Source organism: Halyomorpha halys, unplaced genomic scaffold, assembly GCF_000696795.3.
Source record: "Halyomorpha halys isolate HHAL.00 unplaced genomic scaffold, Hhal_1.1 Scaffold18.1, whole genome shotgun sequence".
Classification (NCBI taxonomy): Eukaryota; Metazoa; Arthropoda; class Insecta; order Hemiptera; family Pentatomidae; genus Halyomorpha; species Halyomorpha halys.
The window spans coordinates 1,542,482-1,556,613 of NW_027114407.1; the positions used below are offsets into that span (position 1 = coordinate 1,542,482).

General features: G+C 33.0%; 1 protein-coding gene across 1 annotated transcript in view; it reads left to right on the forward strand.

Annotated features, from left to right (window-relative positions):
* The window catches only part of spab (space blanket), a 61,540-nt gene that overhangs the window by 32,553 nt on the left and 14,855 nt on the right, over positions 1-14,132 (forward strand). Inside the window, exons 5-6 of the mRNA XM_014420270.3 lie at positions 2,252-2,381; positions 13,052-13,195. Coding sequence (XP_014275756.1) covers positions 2,252-2,381; positions 13,052-13,195 — 274 coding nt within the window. The remainder of the gene's footprint in view (positions 1-2,251; positions 2,382-13,051; positions 13,196-14,132) is intronic.

The window sequence follows — 14,132 nt, forward strand, 5'->3', positions numbered from 1 at the left end:
CTAATGGTCATTTCATGGCCATACCCATCAAATATAATATGCTCTCGAAACTTTCCTTGAAATTTACATATCAGTTCATCGTCTAGAAAGAAAGCTGTATTCTCCTGACAGCTCATCTTTGTAAAACTCTTTTAGTCGGGAATGAGATTGGGGCAACCGAAGATAAATTTCCGATTCATCTCCCTACATTTTAAATTTTAATCTTTAGCACCGCGACAATTATATATAATGTTCTAAAAATTTTGGTTTCACTCTCCTTTTCCGTGCTAGAATGTCACAACTAGCTTGCCTCCTCCCTAGTTTTGATCCTGGGCACTCCCTTCGCTACCTATCTCATCTTCTATTAAACAAACACATCGCTGTTCCACTAATCCCGATGTCCCAATTTATCCAGCTCTCATCTATGTGTCAATATTATTCTTAAATATGTCCCTCAGGCTTATATATATGGACTAAATTGATATGTCACTAATAATATTGGACCATGAAGAGGTCATAACAATAATAACAATAAATTCTCAAGTATGTTATAGATCCTCACCATTTCTATTGGGTATATAATTATTTTTATCTTATTTTTTCAAAGCCACTTATCTTTTTCTGGAAAAGCTCCCTTTTAATGAGACAGGGAAAACATTTTCATTTCTGTTTATTTTGGATATTTTTTAATAAGTAACTAGGAGATTGGGCTCAACTTCTAATGCTAAAACTAAAATTTGATCGCCTCAAGACTATTGTAAAAATGTTTTTAGTGCTACTAATGGGTAGTTTCTCTATATGCCTGTATCATACCATTATGACATTATTTCAAATTTACAGTTAATGTACAGTTGTAAATATCCATAAAAAAAAAAAATTGATCATCACATACCTTTTACCATCTTTTAGATAATCGTCATAGTGTTAGTTGAAGGAGCGATTGTTAAGAATTTTCACACATTCACAAAAATTTATATCGTTTTGCAGTTAGGAAATCTCTTAATTTTGAAAATTGTTAAGTCCTCATTGAGTTGGGACGTTTTATATCTTTTCATTAATGTCCCATGTCCAATTATTCATAATATAACATATTTTGTTTTCTTAGTTATGTGTCAATATCCAAAGCCAAGTACGCAAATAATAAAGATGGCAATATCATTTACCTATATCAACTTGAGATAGGATAGCATACGTAAAATTAATGTGGTCCGGGAATTTTTTGACTGTCGAATTTCGGCCACATAAAAATGTGAGCATGGTGAGTAAATATAACTGTTCAAGGCACTGCAGTTCGATTAGCCGTAGGCAAAGTAGATCATATGAAAGAAAAACAGACCATCGTTTGTGAAACAATCTTGTGTCAGCAAAAATACGGTTGCCTACGCGTAGATGGAATTCAAAAAACTTCCATTTATATATTGATCTTCAGCTTTCGGCAGAATCAATTAGCCAAGACGATGAAAATATTACGCAAAAGCTTAAGGGAAAGTACTATTTGGAATTTAAAATAATAATAATACTATTTCTTAACTGATTTTATTTATTTTTATGACCAACTAAGAGGACGAATAAAATTGTATTGGGCTGCGAGAGGGAAAATGGCGTAATAGCCCACTTCCTGTGGCGTAGGAAAAAAAAAAGATTATTTTTAGGTGTTTTTTTCATTTATTTATTTATTTTTATTCTTATTTTATTTTATTTTAGTATGAATGTGATCATTCATCACTATTACCTATTGCCCACAACTGTGTGGCAGATTGTAATATCTATCAATAAAGTATCAAAAGAGAAAAACAAATTTCATAACTGTCTTCCGGATATTCCATTTTGGAATATAGGCGTATCAATACTTTTTTGTAAGTGCAACGAAACTAATGAGTGGAATTTGACAATCTCTTAACATTTTATTATAAACAGTAGTAGGAGCTATACCCAAACAAGATTTTGATTCATTTGTTCCTTGATGTTTAAATCAAAAAATGTGAGTTGAAATATTTGATTCTCATAATATTTTTTTTTTTTTTTCTCCAGAATAAAAAGCAAATAATATAGAGATAAGTCTGAAAACGGAAGAAATAATTTGTGTTTTTTTGAAATTATACTATTTTCTGACATACAAGTGGGCATCCTACAGTATCCTATCAACTAACCAATTCTTACCAGGGTGGGAGGTAATGTTTTCTAATTTATACTACTTTTCCCGGCCTCTGTGAAATACAAACGCCAATTCATTCAAAAGATGAAAGTATGTAAATGCAGTTATTGGTTCCAGAACCCCGGAGCAATGGAGACCCTCCAGGAACTGCAGGAGGGGGAGATGGAAGGGCCCTGCTACGGTAAGAGGTGTACTGCCAACGAGCACTGCTGTTCTGGATATGTCTGCATCGTCGTCGACGGGGCAAGTATGTATAGTATTGAAAATATTATTAAATTAAGTAATATATAATGTTTTTTATATTTATTCATCATGGTATTGTAAATCATCCTTCATGCCTTCATGGTCTGTACAAGTCCATCTGTAGCCACAAGCGCTTGCGACGGAAAAATAGAAATACCCAACCAAACCTTAGACTCTGCTCGCGTCTTTATTTTTGGTGGAATTATTAATTGTAGCCAGAAAGTTATCTAGGACGTATCCCTTTTTAAATGTCTATGAGAAAATTGCTTCAATTAAATATTTATTATAATTTTTAGTTGGCTTTGATGGTACGTTTATTTGGTTCATAGGACTTGTACTTGATGACAAAATCAAATGGTCAAGGATCATTAAACTTAGACTCCTGCAAAATCCACTCTCTATTAGGGAGGGCGGCACTCAAGAGAGTTCGAAAAGAAACACGAAAATTTGGACAGATGAATAGATTACATAAAATGTAAAAAGTTATATTTCAGATAAATGGACAGATAGAGAGATTAACAAAAGGAAAATGAACAGTTGAGAAAGAATATTATACATTAGGAGCAACTGACGGAGTATGGATCTGTGAGTAACACTAAAAATGAGAACCAAGCTGGTGAAGAGGAATATGAAAGAGAAACTAACTGAATTGTCAAGCAAAATTGGAGACGCAGCAAAAGGCGAAAAGCAGAACCCTGGCCAGAGGTGACTATAGGCAGGGCGGGCTCCGAAAAGGAAACGTAGTATGTGCATTTAAAGCTAAATTTCTTTCCAACAGACTGGCCTACATATATTAATAAAATATCAGATCTATTTACATTTTTCGTAGTGAAGGGGATACCCAGTAAGTAAATTAATATTAAAAATAGTAAGGACCTTTCACCTTATCAATCATCACTGCCAAAAGAATAGAAACAACTGTGGCGACATTTGTCGATGATATATTGGCAGTAGGTAATGTAAAAAAACAATAAAATAACTACAGAAATCAATGGTACATGAGTGAACAAAATGCTAGAGTTAAACTAAATAAACTAAAACTATCAGATGAGAACAAACTTTTGTTATACAAAGAAGTTCTAAAACAAAAAAAAAGAAAAGTAATGTCCAAATAATTCAAACTTTTCAAAATAAAGAACTAAGAAGAATAATTGATGCTCCCTAGTACATGAAATGACAATCTGCATAGAGACCTTAAAATCGAACTTGTCATCGAAGAAATCAAAAAATACGCCTATAAACATGATGGGAATACTCATTCACGCCAAACCTAAAATGCAGCACTTGGTTGATGAAACGCTGCAACAATTAAGACAACTTATAAGAGAGAAGCGTTAAAACCTTGGTAAGGATGTAAAATACAGATTCAACTAAACTAAAACTCTAAAAGAGAGATTAACACACTAAATTGAGAATATATCCCAGAATCGAGACTTTTATTCGAAAGAAGAATTTGTTAGGTTAGCTCATTAGTCACATTAAAAAAATTTAAAATCTGTGCCGATACAACCCATGAAGGGTCACGGGTTCAGTACTTTGTAAGAAACAACTGTTACTAGACCGACGGTTGTGCAAGGATGTGATTTGGTCAGAATCACGCTGGACGGCCAGATTAGTACCCAATTAAGGTTACCCAATTTATGTGGCTGGGTTGACCCCGGGAGGGCTCCTAGACTCCGGGTTGACTCACGGCTACAGTGTAACAGAAAACAATTTTCTGATCAGACCCGGATTCGAACTCGGGTCCTTAGAGTTGGTAGCATCGTGCCTTACCACAGTGGCACCGCGCTCCCTCCGTTGTTACATAACAAGATTGTTTTAGTGAGTGGGAGTCCAACACTACCTGTACGCTTCGTGCTTCAGCTATCTATTGAGATTCCACCTTGTATTATGAAATAAAAATTAAACAAATAATTAGAAAAATATACTTTAATGAGGACGATCCGTAACGCAAAAAATTGTAAATTTTGAATGTGTTAGTTGACAGAAGGGGGAGGGGGTAGTAGCGACAAACGTTTGATAACAACAGTTCTTCTATCACTAACTTATGAGTCAGTTGTTCGGTTAATAGTTCATCGTTTATTACCAAATGTTTTGTTAATAAAATAATTTATTTTAAATTTCAGTTTTCATTTTTAAAATCATTCAAGGTCAGGAATCTCTTTCATCATCCTCTGTCAGGTGGCAGCCTCTAATGTTGATAGTTCAATAACTCATTGATACAGTCGTCAATATTGAAATTCTCTGTCGTTACATAATAAACGACTTTACAATTAAAAACGACGACTGATGACACTTTTGAACAAATGGAATCTTTTGGTCTCGATATTAGCATAGCAGAAATATACACTTCTAAAGACATTATATGGTTGGGTAATTAAATTAACAAGTATCTGATTAAAAATTATAAAACGAAATTTCTATGAATTTTTATAATCTAAGACTTGCTACGGACACAAGTCCGACCTTTACAACAACACTGATGTTTATTTCTGTCTTTGTTTACCAAACACTTGTAGGTTTTTTTTTGGATGAAAATCAATGTTTATTCTGGGACACTAGTCCCCTAAGAATAACAATTATGAACAGTTTTAGCAGCTTTTGTCTGGCTGCAGTAACTTACACCACAAGTTCACGGAAGTTTGATAATCTAGGGCAGTGATTCCCAAAGTGTGAGCCGTGGCTCCCCGGGGCGCCGCGGTGCCGTCATAAGGGCGCCGCGAAATATTTAATTATTAAAAAAAATTACAAATATGGAAAATAAAAATTAATGAAGAGTTTTTTAGTGATTGTTTTCCCTTGTTGCACCAGTTTGTTACCTCTAATGAAATTAATTTGTCTTGCAATATAAAATCCACAAACAATAAAGCTCACCTAGCAGAGCTTATAAAAAAGTTGGAAAAATTCTTTGAAGTAGATAATGATAAATTTAAATTGATTCAAAACCCATTTAGAGACAAGGCTCCAGCATAACTTACTTCTTTAGAAGAAGAATCTCTTATTGATTTGTCTTGCGATGATACTTTAAAGTTAAAATTTGGTAGCATAGAACTTTCTGATTTTTGGATATCAGCAAAAGAGGAATATCCACTGCTTAGTGGTAAAGCTCTACGAATATTAATTCCATTTGCAACATCCTATTTGTGCGAAGCTGGGTTTTCAGCGGTCGCTGTAATAAAAAGTAAATATCGCTCGAAAATTAACGTTGAACAAGAAATGAGGGTCGCCTTATCCAATTTTATTCCGATATTTGAAAAGTTTTGTAGTGAACATCAAGATCATCTATCCTATTAATAATTTTAATAATGTTAATCATCAATGGACGTTCAATAAATTGTTTGTGAATTTAAAATTCGTGTTTAATTTATTTTTCAACTAACCTAAGCACATAGTTGTTGTCCAGTCTCAATATGGATTTTACCGAAACAGTTGAAATCAGATATTTCATATTATCCCAAGGAAAATGGTAAGTATATGTTTTTAATTTCGCTGTTAACTGGATAATCGCTTTTAAAAAAGAAAAGTTTCCCATATTTCAAGAAAGTCAAAAATTTTGAAAACCATTTGATGTATTAAGGGCGCCGCGGAAAAAAATCGATTATTTAGGGAGCCGCAAACCGAAAAAGATTGGGAACCTCTGGTATAGGAGACGGATATATAGCTGATGTTTGAATGAGGTTAAGGAAGAAGCTTTACGGATGGATATAGGTAAGGAATTCCTAAATGAGGTAGCTTGGACAGCAAAAGATTTTTCATAGGATGATTTGAATTTAGAACAAAGTAAATAGAAGTGAAATGGATAGAATCAAAAATATCGGAAAAGAAGGTGGAAGATCATAAAAATGGTTACAAATAAGATCATGTTTTATAAATTCAACTTTCATTCTAGAATTTTCATCAGACACTAGTTACTGTAACTCAGACATACGTTTTTAAAAAAACATAAATTTTTTCAAGTTAAATAAAAAATAATCCACTAAGGTTGACTGACAAGAATTGAAACAATGTATTTACACCCAATTGATAGAATTTCAAAATAATAAAGTCTTAAATAAAGTTGTTCATATAGATTTAGAAGGTTGGGGAAATTCATTACTTAATCAAAACACGAAGAAGCTAAATATTTATCTGTTAGCAGTTCTGAAAAAATACTAACTGAACATAATCATAACATTTCTCCAAACGCCCTTTAATTTATGCTCAAAAATCGCCTATCGACAGGTCGGCCACAAATTTAGGCCTACTTGTACCAGCCAAATAATCTAGCCATACATATGCGTATTCCACGATTTCTCATATTTTGGTAGTTTGGTCGATTGTCCCTCATTGCTCATTAATCTATTTATAATACAAAATTAATGTTGTTGATATAAATTTGATTGAAGCTGAAGTTTATTTAATAATAGTTAAAGTATTTGACAACTCTTTTTTTTAAACTGCGAAACAACAGGTAAAGGACCCCAAATCATTCGCCAGTGAATGGTGAGATTCAGCAACTCCACAATTTCTCTGACCCGCCTAATCCTGTGACGGCTACGGTAGGCTCATTTTGAAGGCAGAATTGAGCCTCTGGACCAATATTCAACTTCCACCGCACCAATTTGCTCGGCTCCTACCTTCCCATTTAGTCCTTTTATCCAGTATTACCTCAGAACAGCCAATGTAAAATCCTTGTTTGGAGAAAGAAACAATTATGTTACTATAAACAAGATTGTTTAATAAAGCTGCGCCACGCTTTATAATGAAAATAATAATATAATATAAAACATTAAAATTTCTTGTTTTTTATATTTCTGATAACCCTTGCATATAGAGATGTTGTTTGAATTAACAAATAGATTGCTCATAAATGTGGATATTATATATAAAGGGGCAAAATAAATTAAGCATAGTTAATAAAAATTATGCTCTAATTCCTCATTATACAGTAGAAAACAAATTAATACCGGGGCTAACCTTAACATTTATGTTGATAATAATAATGATAATAAAATTTTAATTTGGAACACAAACCGATAGCTAAAATGAATAAGATGATTAAAGACCACTGTAAGTATTAAGGATCTTATTTGTTTTTCTTCTTGTCCTTCATCTTCTCTCTCCCTCTGCTTAGTGCTGGTGTAAACTCACTCATTCTGAATTTTATTTTAACACAAAAATCTGATTTTGTGCTCAGCTCTGTTGTTGTTTCACTTTGTGCGACTTAGTATTATTCTTATTATTATTCGTTTCTGGTCAGCAGGCTTTTCAACAGATGCTGCCGCAATGATTAACAAATAATATTTTTGATTTCGGTTACTTCCGTAAATAAGTAAAAATAAATTTATCTTCTAGTATTTACAATTTTGTATTATTATTGATAATTATGTCCAAAGGTTAACAAAAAAAAAAAAGTATAAAACAAATAATATAAAGTAATTGAAGTTGAGTAAAATGGAAAATGGTAAAATTCTGTGTATTAGTTCAATTACTGACTTCCAGATGGCGATAAAGGATCTACAGGTCGCGTGACCTAACGCGAGTGTTCATTCACTCAATGCCTTTCCTTAACATAATATATTGTAAGCTTTCCTTAATAATATTGCTTGAGTATATTACTTGAAATATGTTATTAAGTGATTTCACTGTGTTTGACTTTAACTTAATTAAATTCCAAGTAGCTACGGGCCACTAAGTTTATTGATCGAAATGAAATAGCCCCTAAAATAACCCAGCTGTATTGGACACTATTAATAGGTTTTCCACCTTTTACATTATACCCAGCGATATATAGTTTAATAATAATGTGTATGATGTTAATATTGCTTATAAAACTAGGAGCTTGATGGAGTAGGACAGTGGATTGGCAAAACCAACCATATAAGCTCGTATTTTTAATGTTTTAAGAGGTTTCGGACAATAAACATGGCACAAGACACTGAGGGTGTGTAAAAACTAAGTAGAAACCTTTTGAAAAATATTTTGGACATCTTTATAAAACGATTTGTGAAAATTAGCTGTCTTTTCCATATTTTATGTGTCTAATTACCATTCTAATATATGCTAATGATAATAATAAAATGTCGCTGCTTACACAAATCAAGCAATTCTTCCAAATATGTTTCAGTCTACGCCTCAGAATCTTACCGTTACCAGTTATGATTTTTTTAGGGATTCATTCATTACTCAACCCTAAAACCTTCAAAACCGTCTAAATAGCCACAACGCTATCACCTGAATTATATTTACCTGGCGCAGTTCCCGCAATTAGGCCTTGCGTAGCCTTTTAATATTTTATCTTCAAAGAACTGTAGAAAGGATAACATTTTTGTAAATTTTAACTTTAAAGTTTCTAGACAGAATGCGCAAGCTCAGCGCATTAAAAAATAACAAGCATTTCCCGCTTTTATTTCTTCATAAATTTCGTTCTTCCCAGTTACCATAGTCCCCAAAATGCGTAAACCTTTCTTCTGCATTTCCATATGGCTATTAAAGCTTCGGATATAAAAAGCTAAAGATATATATCGCTTTTATGGCAATTAATTTCAGTTAAAATATCCATCTAACTCGTCCTGTCAGTTCATCTCCTATTCAGCTACCTATCCTATAGAACATACACTATGGAGGCTTTCTGGTGTACGAGTAGAATACCTCGCCTATTCAATTGTAGTCATATTATCACAGATATTATTGTAGTCTAATTAATTACAAACAGCTCACTCGGCAGAGGTTTTAAGAACTAAAACCAGTACTTTAAAAACGAGCAAAATAATTTGTTTGGCTTTTAAAAATGTCTATAGGTTATAAAAGCGTAAAAACTTTACTTAAGACGAACAATGCATTTAGAAGGCTTTGGAATAAATGTCGCGTTGTAGTAATTTTTTTTTTCTAATTTTACCCTAACCTTGTGAAATAAACGTTTATCTTCTTCATGTCCCACTATAACGCATACGATATATTTAAAATACCTTATATTATAATGTAGATTATAAACTGTAAAAATAAAAAAATTTACATGGATTACATGAGTTATGAGGAAAAAGGCATTGAATTTAAAATTTACAAAGGCAATATTTCGTGCGGAAAGTATGGAATATTTCGTTCGTGACTGGGACGATTTTCTGATAAAATGCTAACGCTGCTATGGCTGTTTGCACTCAGCCCACATCGTCTATTCAAGTGTATTTTTACAAAATAAATAATTAAAGAGTCATAATATTTTAAATATGCCAAAAAAATAAACCTAACAACGTGAATTACGTGGTTGGCAAATCGTTCCCAAAAGTATACAGTTTCAAATACTACGGCTCCAATTTTTGTTTTTTTAATATTTATTTATTGCAATTTACAACTGTACATTCATATACATGCATTTAGTAAATTTGATTTTAGTTTATAATGGAGTGATACAGGCGTGTAGAGAAACTACCCATTGGTAGCACTATAATGACGTGTTTACATTAGCAGGTCTCGTAGCCATCTTCTTTTCAGGCGCCTCGGAGGATGGTCAGAAATGACAGAGGAAGGAAGGAAGGTTAGAAACTAGGGGGTTTGGGTGGTTAGAGAGTTCTGGTTCGGACTAGATTGGTTACATATGAAACATTAAGGTCTTTATGTATGATTTTATTTGTGACAATGTAAGAAGCATTGAGGGTTTTACGAAGTATATAAAGCTCAACTTCATATGTCTAGGAAGGCCTTATCATTGTCATGTAAATCAGTCTTTTGTAACGTAATCGAAGTTGTCAAGTAATTGCTGTAATAGTCGAAAATGACGTGCAGTTTCCTGTTTTTTTCAATCTAGTGTAAGAACCCCAGGTTAGTCGTTTGTCCAGGTGTAGTCCAGGCGGACCTGTTCTACAGGGGTAAGAGCAACATTATTAAAGGAGACCGTAGGGCAGTAGGCTTACGACGAAGAGTAAAGGTGATTTGATGGGATTTGTTAGAATTTATTTTGATCCTCCAATTACAGCACCATTTTCCGAGGGTTGCAATATGGTTTGGAGAGTTTGGGATGCAATTAAAGGGCTGTTATTGACTGCGAGCACCCATGTGTCATCAGCGTGGTAAGGATAGTGTTAGGATTGGCTGGTATTTCAGCTGTATAGACTCTGTACAAGATGGGATCGAAAATACTACCTCGAGGAGCACCAGCGGACTGAGAGAAGAGGGATGAATACTGCCTCCAAAATAAGCTCAATAAACGATCAATGGTCTGAGATAGACCACTGTATAAGCGCAAACAGAGCCTTCTCTTTGTCAAGAATGTTGAAATCCTGGATAAAGTTAAAGATATTGAATTTAAATAAAATAACGTATTACATTTTCATTATTACATTACATTTTTAAAGAAGTTGTCAAAACAAGAGAAGGTAATCGTCGCAGTCATACAGACCCATAAGTGCCTCATACATACATAACTCATAAATGCCGCATCATTTTATTACAACAATAAATAATAATCTCTTGATTTTCTATTCGAAGTTTATTACCCGTCTAATGACTTTTTATTTAAATAATTATCAACGATAAAATATGACAGATGAAATAAACTAATCGTCATGTGGGAATGACGAATAATTTGGAGGCATCGAATACTAGATAATTTTATGCGAAAAATGTTATCCATTATTTAATATAAATGTTGCCTGACATTGAATAAAATCAATATTCACATTATTGTGAATACCATCTTCAATTAAATATTCGTCAATGACTTGAATAACTTCGCTTTGCTATTTTTTTTTCATAAGCAAGCAGGGTCAATAAAGTCAATTATTTTCAACACATTATAGATGAGGTATACATTATGTTTGGAATGGTATTGCGGAAACTTTATCTTTTATAGGTCATCAAAATTCTGAAGTTAAAAAAAAATATATCAAACATAATGAAGGATAATGGAGAATACATAATAAGACTAATATCCATTACCAGTTATGACTCAGTTGAAAAAGGAATAGTTTTGAATTAATTTAAATTGGATCGGTTAATAGAAGCTGGTGTATTTTCAAGCAAATAGGATACAGCTCATTTGCATAAAATGGATTTTGAAGATTCCATTTATTTCCCAATGCTACAACTTCGTTGATTAACGATAAAAAAATATTCTTTATTGTTTTTATACTATTCTGATTCCTATTGTAGATTAGAGGGTTAAATATTAAAATAATAAAAATTTAGACTAGGAACATGGTCCAGGTGGCTAACAAAATAACCAAAGTTTCGCACTAGTTCTCCACCCCCTTCATTAATTTAACTTCAATATGCTAACATACAGACATAGTGCTTCTCACTGATGAAAGGAATAATTTGTTTCTTTTTATGTACAACTTTCTGTGTGTATTCTTAGTATTATCATACTTGATAATGTGTAGACTGTTTTCATTTAGTCCTGAAGAAGCGAAGTGGGTCGAAAGGTTGGTTACAAATACTAGTACATAGTATTTTGGTACCTTTTTTGATTGGCGTCCGGGCCGCCGTCATCGTCCTACAATTAATACTATACCGCCAACAACTTCCAATAAAATTTCAGGTGACAATGACAACGTAAGATTTATTTATTTAAAATAGTAAATAATTCCAACAAATCCCATCAAATTACCTTTACCCTTCGTCGTAAACCTACTGACTGCCCTACAGCTTCATTTAATGATGTTACTGGAATCCTCACACCAGACTGAAAAGACAGGAAACTGCACGTAGATTTCGACTATTACAGCAATTACTTGACAACTTCCAACACATTACAAAAGACTGATCTACATGACTGTAATAAGGCCAATCTGGACATATGGAGTTGAGCTTTGGGGCTCCACTAAACCTACGAATTCCTCTCGTATTCAATCCTAACAATCCAAAATCCTTCGTAAAATCCTCAATGCTCCTTACTTTGTCACAAATAAAATGATACATAAAGACCTTAATGTTCCCTATGTAACCGATCTAGCCCGAACCGGATATCACTCCTTTCATTATAAACTCTCTAACCACTCAAACCCCCTAGTTTCTAATCTTGCATCTAATCTTGCATCTTGCATCATTCCTGACAATCCTCCGAGGCGCCTGAAAAGAAGATGGCCACGAGACCAGCTAATGAAAAATGTCATTAGAGTGCTACCAATGGGTAGTTTCTCTACACGCCTGTAACACTCCAATTTAACTTCGATCAGATTTACTAAATGTATTATAATGTACAGTTGTAAATAGCAATAAATAAATATATATATTTTTTTAAATAATTTATTTATTGATATTTACAACTGTATACACATATACACAACAAGTAAATTTGCTGTAGGTGACATAGTGACATGATAAAAACATGTGGAGAATCTACCCACAGTGGGTAATATTAATTTAATAACATTTCTAGAGGAGAAGATCTCGAGGCCATCTTCTTTTCAGACGCCTAGAAGGATTAAATAAATATTTAAAAAAAATAGTAAATAGACCAACAAAATAATATATATTTTTTTAAGGGAATGAGATTAAGAGACATTAGAATAATCAATTTTACAGCAATCAAAAAGGCACTAACAAAGAAAAATGAAATAATGTTCTCGAAGATGGACAAACAGTCGAAAATATCGACCAATATGATGAAATAAGGAACGAATTAGTATATTGGGGGTCAAATTTGTATCTTAGAATGGTTATTATAAATTCTATATATTATTTTGTTTTTGTGTTGAGGTGGCTCTTGCATGTTCCCGTACGGCATGGGCCAGGGAGAGCTCTGCAGAAGACACTCTGACTGTGACACCGGCCTGGTCTGCAGCGACACCGGAGAGGGAAGCAAGACCTGCCAGCCACCATTCTCCGCTCCAAAACAGTACAGTAAGTCCATTTTATAATTAATTGTGTATATCTCATACTCATACAACGCAATAAAGACTCGTATAACGCATTGCGTGAAACAAATTTAGTGTTTCCGAACAGTTTTGATTTTTTATTTAGAAAATCAAAAATATTAATAAAACAGCCGTAACTAGGCTAGGGGGGAGGAGGTTTCTTATGGTATTTAGGGGGAAAACAATATTACAAGAGCTCGATGTATTAAACCCAGCCCATAAGAGATACTTTTTCAAGTAATTTAAAAAAAATAGTTTCTACCATTCTTAACAAGGAAAGTCCTAAAACTTTAACTGATTAGCTAATTAATTTAATGAAGAAATGTGGCCTTTTTTATGTTTTTGATAAAATCGTAATAATGTGAAAAATCGATTCTTTTAGAGTGGCACTTTCAGTCGGTCGATTTTATTGAAAAATTTGTGTCATTACTCAGACAATGTACCCGCCTAGAATATGTAATTTTAGTTTCGTACGACTTTTCGTTTTGACCTAGCCTGTCTACAAAGCAATCATTTTGCAAAACGTGGTTATTTGCAATTCGAGGACCTCAAATCGTGTGTTTTTGTCGAATTCGAAATATTGCACGATCGAAATATCTTTTCTTAATATTATCTTCATATATAGGTAAGTGACGTTTTAGTGAAGAATGATATAGATGTATTTTTTTTCTTTGTTGGAACTTTTTATATTCGTTTTTCTTTTTAATAGGTTTTTATTCGTCCACAAAATTCATCAATTCATAAAATATATTATATGTTAGCGAAAAAATGAGTCATGTAAGACAAGAGTCTGCCTGTAGGGGTAAAGAAATTTATAATTTAATTATATTATTTCAAATTCCTGAGACAAGGTAATTATTTATTAAATAAATCAAAATTTCGTATCCATTTTTGTCTCAACACTTTATTTTTCACCAAAGTGT